Source organism: Amphibalanus amphitrite, unplaced genomic scaffold, assembly GCF_019059575.1.
Source record: "Amphibalanus amphitrite isolate SeventyFive unplaced genomic scaffold, NRLGWU_Aamphi_draft 000365F_arrow, whole genome shotgun sequence".
NCBI classification, from domain to species: Eukaryota; Metazoa; Arthropoda; class Thecostraca; order Balanomorpha; family Balanidae; genus Amphibalanus; species Amphibalanus amphitrite.
The window spans coordinates 114,354-128,140 of record NW_024881859.1 but is presented as its reverse complement, the minus strand read 5'-3'; the positions used below and the strand labels follow the sequence as shown (position 1 = coordinate 128,140).

The 13,787-nt window shown below is 56.1% G+C and overlaps 1 protein-coding gene across 6 annotated transcripts in view; it reads left to right on the top strand.

The window, feature by feature from the left end:
- The window catches only part of LOC122389611 (neurobeachin-like), a 157,729-nt gene that overhangs the window by 124,769 nt on the left and 19,173 nt on the right, over positions 1–13,787 (top strand). For 3 of the 6 annotated variants that reach the window (XM_043381793.1, XM_043381794.1, XM_043381795.1), the window contains exons 36-38: positions 6,532–6,667; positions 10,695–10,797; positions 12,203–12,318. In XM_043381793.1, the coding sequence (XP_043237728.1) occupies positions 6,532–6,667; positions 10,695–10,797; positions 12,203–12,318 (355 nt within the window). The remainder of the gene's footprint in view (positions 1–6,531; positions 6,668–10,694; positions 10,798–12,202; positions 12,319–13,787) is intronic. The other 3 variants (XM_043381798.1, XM_043381797.1, XM_043381796.1) reach the window with 1 other exon arrangement.

Genomic DNA, 13,787 nt, shown 5'->3' with positions numbered 1-13,787 from the left:
GCGGGAGGGCTGCACACCGAAACCTCCACCGGGTGACAGGCAGTCTGTCCGCGGTAGACCGAGTGCCGGCTCTTCTGTCGTCCTTTCGTTCCGTGTTGCCTGTTTTCTGTTTTATCAGTAATAGAGATGCCTTTGTGTGTCGTTGGGCACCCACTCCGCTTGTGCCGTCCCTCCGTGTACCTCTTGTGCCGTCTCCTTCTGCCTGCCCTGTGCATGCCGTCTTGCTCGCGCCATCGTCGTCTCCAATATGTTCGAGCCGAGATCTTGCCCATTGCCTTGCTCCACCCCGCCTTGTGTCCTGACATGCCCATGACATGTCATCCTGTCATCCCCCCCGTTCCCCGTCCTGTCCCAAGATGTCGCCCCCTTGCCCCGTCTCGTCTTGCCTCGTGCCCCAGGACGTATTCTGTCCTGTCCCATGCACTCCCCTGCCCTTCCCCGCGCCCCGTGCCCCATCGTGTCTTGCCCCGTGCCCCTCCTGTCCCTGTCCCGTGCCCCATCCTGTCCAGCCCGTGCCCCGTCCTGTCCTTCTCCGCGTCCCGTGTCCCATCCTGTCCCGCCCTGACCCGCCCCGTGCCCCGTCCTGTCCCGTCCTGTCCCGCCCCGTACCCTGCCTGCCCTGTGAAGATCTCGCCCCGTACCCGTCCTATCCTGCCCCGTGCCTCATCCTGTCCCGCGGCGCCCGCGCCCTGTCCCGTCCTGCCCCGCCCCATGCCCTGTCTCGTCCTTCCCCGTGCCCTGTCCTGTCCCGCCCGAGATGATGGGTCGCCCGGTGTGTGATAACATCATTACGGCTGGCCGACGTCGCCGAGACTGATGCCGCCGGTACGGGCCACGCATAGCGGCCGGGACAGAGACGTGGGCTGGATACCATCAGCGGCCGACGGGCTAAGGACAGAGGACAGAGGACAGGTCACTGACCGGGCGAGACGCACCGGACGGCGGACACACCGGACCGAGAGCGGTAAACAGCTGCCACGGCGCGGCGGCGTTTGAAACTGGAAACTCCAGAAACTGAGACAGAACTGGCCTGACGTAGTTACTGGGCAAAGCCGTGTCTATCAAACCAACAAAACCGACGGAAATTATCTTGTTATCAACTGAAGTCAGATGAATTTGCTGGATTTCATCACTTTATCATAATAACAGAAGCACCGAAATCTACAAGTTGGTTGGCTATCCACTTATCCAGCATCGAAGCTTTCATCTGCCAATAGTGTATCACGCGTTCTCTTCATGCGTTTACCCGACCTTTTATGTCGTTTATGACGCGGCGCGGAACGTAGATAAAGCTGCTTGGATCGACCGCTGCGGATGTGGTGGAACCGCTCCGGCGCGCCGTGCGGGAGCCGGAAAGTGCTCCTGCGACCGGTGTCGCTTGTTATCCGACAACGGTCGACTACACGCACAGTCGACCGGTGTATGCCTGCTGGCGGTATCTGCTCCAGCGACCGTTGTATCCGCAGGCTGTTTGGAATAGACAAACACTATTCGTTAGAATTGTGTTTTTCTATTGAAAAACTACCGGAGCAGTTTGAGGTTGGGGTATGTTTTCCACACTTGGCAGCGAATGGGGGAATCTTGTATGCTCGCTGGCGTTATCTGCTCCAGTCGACCGGTGTATGCTCTCTGGCGGTATCTGCTCCAGTCGACCGGTGTATGCTCTCTGGCGGTATCTGCTCCAGTCGACCGTTGTATGTTCGCTGGCGGTATCTGCTCCAGTCTACCGGTGTATGCTCGCTGGCGATCTCTGCTCCAGCGACCGTTGTCGCTGCAGAGCTCTGCCGCTCCGCCGCGTCGGGCGTCTGCCGTCAGTGACATCGATCTCCGCTAACCAGCCCCGCTAATCGGGTTAGTGGCCGCCCCCCTTCCCCGCCACTCTGCCGTATGTGACTCACCAGCTCTACCTGTGCCCCGCACCTGCGGGCAGAGCACAGAGGGACCGGCGAGAGCAGCGGGTGCGGTCCGGAACGGTATCGGGGCTCGGTGGAATCCGCCGCATGGCCTGCTATACACAGGTGATAAATTCGAGAGGAGCTGTGTTTGTTTTAGTTTGTTCTACTTGGCAAATGAAGAGAGGTTCTGTGGTGACAGGTGAAGCTTTATTGATATTGGTTCTGGAAGGAGCTGTCCTTGTTGTTTTGTTTTCTTTCCTAATTGAGGAAGCTGTTTTCAATAACATTGTCCGCACCCCACAGACAATTCCTTTTCGTGGTTAAAAATGTTATTTTGCTTAGAATTTCTTTGACATGCCAGGAGCTAAGAGCTAATGGCAGCGCCCATGGCTTCTCTTTTGATGGCAAGGGCTCGAGTGCACTTCCTTTAATTTTGGCCTCGCACTTGGTAGCAGAAACCTCAAACATTTGAAACAACTATGGAGCCAAAAATAGGAGCAAAGCATGCAAAGGCACACTACAAAGCCGCCGATAAACTTAACACAGCTGACTGACATCCCCATCGAGTGGATCAAGCTTTGATGCAAAGCTAACTTCAGACCACTTCAAAGCCAGTAGTAAATCCCGGTGGCCTTTGCCGCGTTGCCAGCCCCTGGGCTCCGTTCCGCCCTGTGTGCGGTCGGCCCCGGTCTGTGCGGATGCTGCTCTCCGCCGCGCCGGCGCCGCGCCTCTCGGCCGGTAATGAATGGGGTCTGATCTGGCCGGGCTCTCGGCAGACGGCCGACCGGCGGACGCCGACGTTTTTGCCGTGTCGGCGCCTGTCGGTCCTCGGCGAGCAGGGACCAGGCGCACCGGCAGACACTCTGACCGAAGTGGGCTCGGAGCCCTGTGACGGCCACGTCTGTCGGTGTCGACCGAGGTGGGGTTAGCGAGCGGCGCAGACAGGTTATGGCGAGACGCGAGAGAAACGTCCGACAGCTCCGGCGGCGGCTCCGGGCGATGACAGCGGGCGGACGGCTGTTGACGTAGCGAACGAGGCTTATGACAGTTCTGTGAGTTATTGTTGCACGCTAAAAGGTAGGTAAATTGATGACACCTTGTGGGATAATTGAGGCGATATATGGAGCAAAAGGGCGCCTATCGTGTCAATTAGAGCAGTTATTTTTTAATGCCGACGTCTGGGCTCATCCCACCCACATCACATTTCACTGCCTATTAGAGCGTCCTGCTGTCTGCGGTAATTTTAATTTCCGCCCGGCCTTCTGCTGATGAGGCCGTGCCGTTTCGATCCGTGCCTCGCATGCTAATTGCTGATTCCATCAATCGATCAACGACGCGTGAATTAACGGAATGGCTGATGCGTCGCAGCGGCTTGTTAACACATTCCGTCGTTTTTACGTCGAACGCTTCACTGCTGCGTATGATTTAGACATGCCTAAACTGAAAATCACACAAAGACAAATTATACCGAAGAGCGCTTAGGCAGGCGTTCAAACAACTTTATCCTGAATACCTATCCCACCTTGTAAGGCATCTTACGCGTGAACCTGACAGCCGTTCACATCGGTTTGACATACCTCCTGTCTGTGAACATCAGGCACGCATGCATGTCATCGCGTCGGCCCGTCGCCAGTACCCGTCTGCTGCGGCGGGTGCTGGGGCGGCGTGCCGGTCACTGCCTGCCCAGCGCGATGACTGATGGCGCGTATTAGCAGCTGGAGAGGTGGACATTCTGTTCCCACGCCGACCGAGACAGTCTGCCGATGGCGACAAGGCTGTTCGCAGTGGAACCCCGGGAGACTTGTGACCGCGGGTGGAGCTGAGTTACTGAGAAACAAGATATGGAGGAGAACGAGAGGCATGCTAAACGGATTCATGTTTGCCTGAACGCAGATGGAGACGAAACCTGGCTAGAACGCCACTGATTAGATTGAAACGTTGCAGATCCAAGGATCGAAGCTTTTGAAAGAATGATCCATCAGTTGTCCCGGGAAAATCCCATTGTCAGTAGAACTCCTACAAATCTTGGGTGCTGCTGGGATCGTTTTTCATGGCTTGTCTGTATCTCAGATCTCATCGCGCCAGTATTTACTATTTAGTATTTACCTCCCAGTGTGTAATGGTCCCACTCGACTACTGTGTCTCATTGTAGGCGATGGGAATCTATACTCCACGAAATATGCAGTATGCTCACAATTTATCATCCCGTGCTACTCGTTGCCAACTTTGGCGATACGTGTTTCAGATGGCAAAGCCCGATATCAGAAAACGTACTGACCGTCTTGCTCGATACCGAAGTTATCGACATGTCTGAACCCTCACTCAATATCGTCGAACCTCAAACATCAACAACCACTTGGCTGGGAGTGATGGTAGGCCTATACTCTACCCCAGCTAGTCCCGTGGGGTTCGCACGAGTCCGCCCTTAGCCGTCCGCGCGCCACGCGCCGGGCGACGGTCTGCGGGCGGCGGCGGGCGGTCCCGATGCCATCAAGAGGTGGCCGTTCATCAGGCTGTCATCGTGCCATCGATCGGGCCCGGTGTGGCGCGCGGGCCGGCCGTGTGCCCGGTGTGTGAGCCGCCCGGACCGGCGCGGACGGCCGCTGAGTTAGTGCTGACCACTAATGGACCAGTCACCACCGCCCCGGGACCGGAGCACCGCGTGCCGTGTGGTCCGCGCTAGTTGGGAGCCGTGGATGGGACTCGAGTTCGGTATGGGATAATGAGCTGCGCCGCATAGCTTATTCGTGGTAGTGCTATTCTTGGCGACCGCCGCCGCCGAGCCGTCAATCTGGGAGGAAATATGAGATGATCTAGTTACTGTGCACTAAGTAGAAAACATTTGCATTCTGTTTATTTTCTAAATTATTTTCTCATTATCGTAATAGCTATGCCCATAATTACCTCAAATAATGGCGGCTGGCGGGCGACTTTCCATCCTGCCCATTATGACTGACCTGTCGGTCCGGACCGTTCCGCGGTGCGGTCGGTCGGTCGGACGATCCGCGGCTCGCCGTGACCCCACAGCGCGGTGGTCCCATCAGTCGCCCCCGGCCGGCCCGTGGACGTCGCGTGACCGGCCGGACCGTGCGTGAGCGCTGAGTGAGTCGTAATCCCGGCACCGGGCCCCTGTTTACCTATCGGCCGGATTGGCCGGCTAATCAGGCGGTCACTGCCCGCCGCCGACGGACGCTCATTAGTGGGGAGAGGGTTCCTGTCGGCTGCCAGACTGTCCCACGCTGCCCCCGACTGTCCCACGCTGCCCCCGACTGTCCCACACTATCCCAGACTGTCCCATACTACGGCCAACGGTCCCAGACTGCCCTACGCTGCGCCTGACGGACCAGCGGATAGGAGACTAGAGGGACTGCTGTTTGTTTAGTAACCGGTAGGAATTTTTGTTTTGATACACTTTTCATCCTAATCAAAACGCTTTCAGTTTTGTTTTCGTCTGCGGTCCAGTACCACAGTTAATGTTTTTGTTTGCCATATGCGCTCCATGTTTTACCCTATGAACCATTTATTTCGGCTGCCACGTGGAGGGTTGTGCCCGTCTGAATTAATTGGTGTTTGTTTAATATTCGTTATGGTAGCTGAACGCCACCGTTTCATGTTGACAGGCTGTTGGTGCAGTGAATTAGCGGCACCTGTGGCCCTCGTCTTGTGGGCGTCTGTTCCCTGCGCCGCTGTCTCTGAGTACTCGCCACCACTCACTCCTTTCAGCGTGTGGCGTGTGCCGCTCGGCGCCGCTACCCGCTAATGGCGCTGTCCGTTTAGAGGCCGGCTGACGAGTGAGACCATTTCCTGGGCCAGCCGGCGCCTGGTCGGCGCGCGATTTACAGCGCTCATTACCGCGGCGCGCGCCGGCCGAGGGCGAACCGGAACGGAACGAGACGGAAAGGAACGGGGCGGGATAGAACGATACGGAACGGAACGGAACGGAACGAGACGGAACGGACGAACGGAGAGGGGTGGGCCGTGACCGAGGGAGAAGCGAGCGCGAGGAGCGGAGGGGTGAGGTAGGCTGGGCTGGATGGAGAGCGAGATACGGGGAGAGGGAGGGCAGGACGGAACTGGTTTGAAAATTGGCGTGGCCGGGCGGACTGGTGATACAGACCGGTGCTATATGGTCCTCGGCCGCCGCGGGGTAGGTCGGCGGGGGCGGGCCGGGCCGGCGAGCCGCCCGCCCCCGAATACCGCACATAGCTGGCGGCCCGGCCCGGCCCGGCCCGGCCCGCCGGCGGCCGGTCGGCGTGGTGGGTGGTGAGACGAGCCACTGATGGATGACGGCTGATGGGCGGTGGGAGGGACTCGGTGAGAGCGCTAAATGATAGAGCAAGGACGGGAAGGCTGGTGGTCTAGGCTCTGCAGTCAATGGGAGCGCTAAATGATAAAGGACGGGATGATACCTACGGAAAGGCTGGTGGCCTAGGCTCTGCAGTCGGTGGGAGCGCTAAATGGTAAAGGAAGGATGGACTGAAAGTTAAGTAGGTGGCCTACACTCTGCGCAGTGGTTGTAGACCGTGCCGATATCGAGGAAGTTTATGTGCTGGTTGACGTGTGTTTTACGTGTGACGGTGTGATCTTGTGTTCATAGTCCCTGTAGTGGTTACTGGCCTCTCAATGTCTAACGTAGTGTGTTTTGTCGTTGCAGGTGCTGCGGTACTGTGACCACATCCACGGCAAATGGCACTTCACGGAGATCCGGGCCATCTTCTCTCGGCGCTACCTGCTGCAGAACACGGCCATCGAGATCTTCCTCGCCTCGCGCAGTGAGTGTTCTCGCCGGGGACAAAAGGGCGCACAGTGGTCCTACATCACCCGAGAGGAAATGCATGGCTTTGAGATACTGGACTTGGCCCCCATAGCGCTTCCCTCCGTTCCTCGTTCGCCTCATGATCTATCTCATTTTTACGTAGACGCCAGGTGGCATATGCTAAATGTGTGGCATATGTTTGATGTTGATAAATTTCGATGATTGCTTTACAACTCGTGCTCAACAGGAATAACAACTGCCTAATTACGTTTCAAGTTACGATGCGATGAAAGTAACATACGAGGCTCTTCCGTCGTAGGCCTTTGTTTCGGCCAGTGTGGTTAGAACGCATAGAGTAATCAGGCTCAGGAAGTCCAGTGGGGGACGCAGCCAGTCACATTTCACATCAACAACAACTCGCGGCGGTGGATGAGACAGCAGCCCCTGGCACTCTAGTTTCCACCGCACTCAGTCGTCGTATTCAGCCCTGTCTCAGTATCGGCTATTTTCATCGGTATTTCCATTTCCATATCGGTTATTTCCATCCAGTCCCCCCAAATGACAGCCCGTTGACAGCACTCCTTCCCTTGCGCACGTGTCTCTCACCCCGTTTGTCTGCCGTTACCGCCGGTAGCGGGTGGGCCCGGGGCGTCAATCACCGTTCAACAGCGCTTCTGTCAGCCGTTACTGCCAGCACTTGACGTGCGCCTCCGCTCTGTCACCGGTAAATCAGGACGGTACCGCGCCCACTTGGCGTTGCCATGGCGACCGAGTGCAACACACTCCATTGCCCGTCGTTGCACTGTCAGTGATGACAGCTAACGGTACTGCGAAGGCTTATTTCGACATGCATAATGCATGGAAGGGTTGAGGGATTCTGGTGATTATTGCAGTTTCGACACGTTCAGAACTCACACGCAAAACTGATGTGTTCATTTTGAACTAAACGTTTCGTTTCAAACCCGAGTTTGTCGAACCCGTGTTTCATATGAAACCAGAGCGTTCTCCATTTCTTTGGCGTTTTTCAGCCTTTCAGGCATGCTGCTAAGTGATTACGTTGCTGTGCATCAGACATCGTTGACCATTCAGTTGGTGAAATAGTAGTATGCATTGCGGTTTGCAATTTGCACACCTTCATTATGAATTATGAAATGTAATGCACATAATGTGGTACAGAGTATTCATTATTCAGTGTTTGATATGTCAGATAAGACTGTCCATAGAGTGATTAAACCTCCCCGCCAACGAGTCGCCAGTCGGACAAACCTGCCCGGGCCGGTAGGCTTGTGCTGCTACTACCACTGACACGACCCATGCCATGGCATAGTCGTGGACTCTGTTGGACTATTCATTTATTCCCTTCCCTTGCGCTGAAGGCTGGAACGCCGCCGGCGGCACTTTTCCGATAAACGACGGCGGGCAGCGATGACAAGAAGTGTAGTACGTTTTGGGATGATAGTGGCCGTCCCGCCCGCGCCCCCGCCTCCGCCCCCGCCCTAGCCCGCAGCCATGGACCGCCCGGCATTGGATGGGTTATTAATGACGGCTATCCGAATGCCTGCCTGCTGAGAGGCGGCCACGGCGGGTGGTCCGCGGAGAATCGACTCTGGGCTAAACTGTTTTCTTCCTGTTGTTTTTCTTCTGTGTGGCTGGGTATTTTCCACGATTAAAATCCTTCCTCAGTAGCGTGAGAGTGCTGGGTCGCCGAGGAGAAGCCTAATGAGAGCCGGTTGATGCCGTTTCCGCGATTTATATTTGCTCTCGAGGGAACGGCCTGCGACTGATCGCGTTACAGTTACATGAACCCTGCGAGCGGAGTCGTTCCACCCGGACATTGAGATCATGTCGAGCGTTCCAATCTAAATTCCTCTGTCTGCCCGGAATTTTACAATAGGACGGCGGAGGTCGCGAGCTTGGTAGCAGCCCCCCTTGTGCTTTCATAATTTACTGACTGATTAAAATTAGGAATATGAAGCATAAAAGAACGACCTTGCGTCCTTTTAACAATGCTAATTCCGGTTTCGAACATCACCATTATCCAAGGGGGCTGTGTGGCCATGTTGTTGTTATGCGTCCGTTACTGCCGCCGCACGAGGTCCAGGATAAACCACACAACACCCACCCAGCGCCAACTCTCCACACAGTCCGGTGGGACCCACCGCAGTCGGTCCTGTCCGTCCGTCTGTCCGCCGCGCCGGCCGTCCCGCTCGGTGACACAAAAACAGCCCATGACCGCGGACGGAGGATGGACACGTGGTTTTTATGTGCACTCCTCGGAGAGAAGCTCCGTCCCGCAATACCTACATGCACCTAGCACGGAGGTCGGCCACAGGGATGAGCCTGGGGCTGCCTCCAGAGGTGGTCTTTGTGGTGTGATGGTAATAAGTGTGTTTGTTTTGAGTTTGGTCTGAGCCTGAAGAGACGGTTAGATGTTTTTCCGTGGGTAGTCGCAGTATCCACTGTTATGCGAATTCATGCATTATTTTGTACAAGTCGGAGAGGTGAAATAAGCAAACCGGTTTATTTTTCGAGACAGGCAGATCACAATAATATGTTCTTGGAAATCTAGCGTTTGTCATGGACAGCAGGTTTTGCATCATCCGTGTTAGTCGGCCGCAGACATGTTTCACCTCTATGGCCTGGCGAACCTGGCTGGATTTAGCCCTTCTGACTGCATTCCTGTTGAATAATTCTCTCCCGGTCCAAGACGCAACGCTAAGAAGCCCGGACCGGCGGTCTGTCGATGTCCAGTGGGCCGTTTGAGCCATCCGTCTCCTGCCACCTGGGTCCATGTTTTAGCCGCTGACATCTGACATATGCCCACCGCGACCCGGCGGTATGAGTCCCTGTTCTCCCACATGTCATTACAATGATAGGATAGGTACTGAGAGGTGGAGTAGTCCGAGTCGAGCCGCGATGGTGGGCGGCGTCGGAAGGTCGTCGGTCGCGCCGGACGGCCATCTTGGTCGGTGGGGCCGCCGACGCCGACGGTCGTCGGGGTCGACGGGCACACGGGCGACTGTCGGTCCGCGTCGGCTGGAACTACCGACGGACGAGCGGCGCCGACTGATGTGGACGCCAGTTTAGGATGGTTTTATTTATTTATATTTATTTAGGGCTTGGGATGCAGGCGGCCAGGGAGCTGTCAGAAGCGGAATGTATTGATGGGTGACGGATGTCGATAGATATGTCAGCTTCCACGTTGGTTGATGGTCGAGTTGGGATAGGTAGTGGTTATGTAAATATCGGACGAAAACGCTTTACTGGCTTGTTGCATGCTCCGCTAGGAGTAGTATTAGCCGCGGTGGGCTCGCTCATGATCAACTTAGGTCCTACTGTGACTGAATCAGACCTGTGACGCTGCGGACTGCTGGTCTGCCGGTCCATAGTACTGGCCTGCCACTCCGGACAGCTGGTCTGCCACTGCCCCCTGCTCCTACCGCTGTTGTGATTACACCACGGAACCAGCCCGGTTCCGGCGGCGGTCAGTCTCTCGCCCACTAATGACCACCACTGACCACACCGGCCAATCGGTGATAAATATAGCGGCGTTAATTCGACCGTGGTGATAAATATAGCTGCCGGTAATGACGCGTCCTGCTGTTGACTGATTTGGCCCCTTGTGGACGGATTTGGACCGGTGTGGACGGATTGGTCCACGAGCAGATGGATGTGGCACTGGCATGGGGGCTGGCTGACGCACTGATTAGCTGGTTAATTCTTGCTTGTCACGAAGTGATGCTATATTTTATTGTTTTATTCGTTACTCGCTCACATAACTATGCCTACCCTAATGAGTGTAAATCAATTGTGGTATGTAAACAACAGTTGATACATTACGATGAAGCGAAGGAGGCCGGATGGCATTAAATACTGCTGACACGAAAATACCATGTTTCTCATGACAAGAACAAATGAATATAACTAACTGCAACTCACTACCTGGCGTTTACATTCAGCGTATCTCCCATTGCTCCTACCCCCCCCCCCCATGATGTTCTAGGTCCCAGTCTGACCACGTTGTCCCTGTGTGTCCGCTGCAGCCTCTGTGATGTTCAACTTTCCCGACTCGGCGACGGTGAAGAAGGTGGTGAAGGTGCTGCCGCGGGTCGGAGTCGGCGTCAAGTACGGCATCCCGCAGACCAGGTGAGAGCCGGGCCAGTGGGGGACTTACTGACCGGTCACCGCGGCAGGTCACGGGTGGCGAATGGAAATCCCTGCTAGCCAGCTCGGAAAGGGTAAGTGGCCGTGCTTATTCTAGGGTCAGTGATAGGATGATGACATATACCGATAGTATGACGACATATACCTTGGTGTGCGATGTCACGAGCCCATGGCTCCTCGTCGAGGGAATGGTGGCGCATTGTTTACTCAGGCATCTGGGTCGCTGAGCCACACGGGGCTATAGGTCGAAGTTCGACCGATCGACCGCTCTCTGAGAAAACACAGGCCCCACTGTGAGCCCTCTGTCCCAGTTCTGCGCTACACAATGGGTCTGGCACATCCGCCGTATCATTTATTATTCTTTAAACGAACTGTTTGCCTTCGGACGCGTTCATTTATTTCAGTTTACGGCGCGAGACGAGCATTAATTAATGTTGGTTTTTGCTAAATGCCGGCTGGGAGCGGCCAGCGGCGGTGGGTCGGCCGGGCCGGCGGCCGGCGCTCAGCACACCTGCTGGGTGGAAGTGAGTCCGGTGGGCGGGCCGGGCACTGATAGGGAGCAGGCGCCGCCCTCGGCCGGACGATCCCCCGCCGGGCGATCCGCCGCGCCGCGCCGAACGAGCTGACGATTTGTTTTGGCTCTGCCGAGATAAATATGACGCCGTCTGGCTCTGATGGATGGCGGGTCCGAACTGCTGGACAGATACAGGACGCGAGACGCTGGGCTGTGACAGTCGAGAGGTGGTCGACGGGCTGCAGCCCGTCCAACTCTCCCGGCCGGCTCTAATACGACGATCAAACCTAACCATGCCAAAGCTTTTATAAGCGTCACGGCACCGTCCATGTCTCCACCCCCAGCTCACTGAAGTGCGATTCCTCCACCCTTTGACTGCCCGCTGGGCTGCTGATGATAGACGCGTCCTTAGCGGACTCACTGCCAACTCGACCGTACCGCTCGGCGCTCGCTGCAAACGCCCCCTCGCCCGCTCTATGCACGGTGCTCGGTAGCTCGTCATTATTTACCCGGCTGCGGTCCACTGGTGACAGACGCAGTGGGTTTTATTATTTACTCGTGCAGTTTGGTGGTCGTTGTTATGACACATTTGCGGAAATGGCTGGTAAATGCGTGGTTATGTGCACTGGCTATATTTTGCGCTAGAATGTAACTGTCGTCATTTTGCCGAAACAGCGATTATGATGGGGTGCATCTCTTCATTCGTTGTGCCTATCGTACTAGCGTAAGATCTTTCCTTTGCTTGGACCTAACTAGTCACTTGAACTTGGTTTGCGCTTGCTCTTGAATGAGTGTTTTGAATGTTTGTCCGTATGTTTGCTCCTGGTCCGTGTGTCACTATAACACCCTCTAACTCGTGTAACCTCTCGCCAGGAGAGCGTCCATGATGGCACCCCGCCAGCTGTTCCGGGCCTCCAACATGGTACAAAAGTGGCAGCGACGCGAGATCTCCAACTTCGAGTACCTCATGTTCCTCAACACGATCGCAGGTGAGCACTGAACAGGAATCGGAAACCTCAAACTCGTGGCAGGTAGCGTGTTTGTTGTTTGAATAACACGACCAGTGATACTTGTTAAACATGGGGTATGTTAGTTATGTTGTAGAGAGTTGTCGGGTTATGTTTTGCCTTTTGGCTTGTCAACATGCCTTTTGCCTACTGTCGGCATCTCAGGGTACGGGTCCCAGCGATTCATTTATTGGATAGGACTTCCACTGGTTTCTAGATGATAATGACGTCATTTTTCGGTTAATAAGGACGAAGTGAATGAAAGCAACTAACATGATGGTATCATACCTGCGATGTGTGAATCATGGTCAGCGATACCGACCTTAACTTAACAACACATCCGGAGATCGTGAATGGCTGCCGTTTGGTTAGAGTTCCCAGCACTCGGCGGTGAGACCTGCTTGTACCGAACACGATAACAAGCCTGTCTGGCGCGTTAGGCGGCTGAGTAATGCCCTATAAACATGAGCGATATGCGAACTGATATGCCGTTAGCTCATTATACCGGCCACAGCCCGGAGTTGTGGCCGTTAATTGTTTGTTGTAACGGCCAGCCCCGGAAGGATGGCGTCGTTTGCGCCGCATTTCCGGCAGTAGTCAGGGCTGTTGGTGGTCGCGGAGGCGGTGTTCAGACCCTCACCGACCGGGAGGCGGGCGAGCGTCTCTCCCAGCGCGCCGACCACCGGCGGCGGTCACAATATTCACTCTGCAGCCGCCGAACGGCCGCTGCATGGCCCGCTAACACAGGGAAAGGCCTGCATAACAGCCGCCACGTGCGCCGGCCTCCAATTATCCAGCACCGGCGCCGGTGACGGCTCTTTTCACGGCGGTTGGCTGGCGGCGAGCGTCGTCATGACAACGGCCGCGTCCGGGCCGGTAAAACACGGCCCAACACGGCGCCGCTTTGTCCAGGGGAGAGTGATGCGCTCCGCGCGCTGACGGCCGCTGCGATGATAACACGGCTGGGCCGGCCGTTATGGTCGGCGCGGCCCGCCGGCGCCGATTACCGGGCTGTGCACGGCCGGTGTGCGGCGTGCCCTATGGTCGATTCGCGTCAGGGGCGCCGTGTAACGCCTACCGGCACCGGCAGCGACGGAAGGCAGCTGGCTGATCTGCACGCCGCTCCCGAGGCGGGGTGACCCGCGGCTGGCCCGTCTCCGCGGCGGGGCCCCTAATTTGACATGACACCGGCGCGTTCTGGTGGAGGGATGCGGTTAGAGTGAACGCCAGGCAGGGTTTGCGGTGGGAGAGGGTAGACGAAAGGCAGTTACCAGGAGTTAGTACCGAGAATAGAGCAACGGGAAGCTGAGGTCATTGGTACGGAGAATGCCTTTATGACGGGCGAACCGAATGTTGCAACTCGAGCTCTAAATTGCAACATTGGCTTCAATCACTGCCCACCACCCGCGTTATCTTGAAGCCGTCTCCGTGGTAGCCTTGCGGTGGCGGAA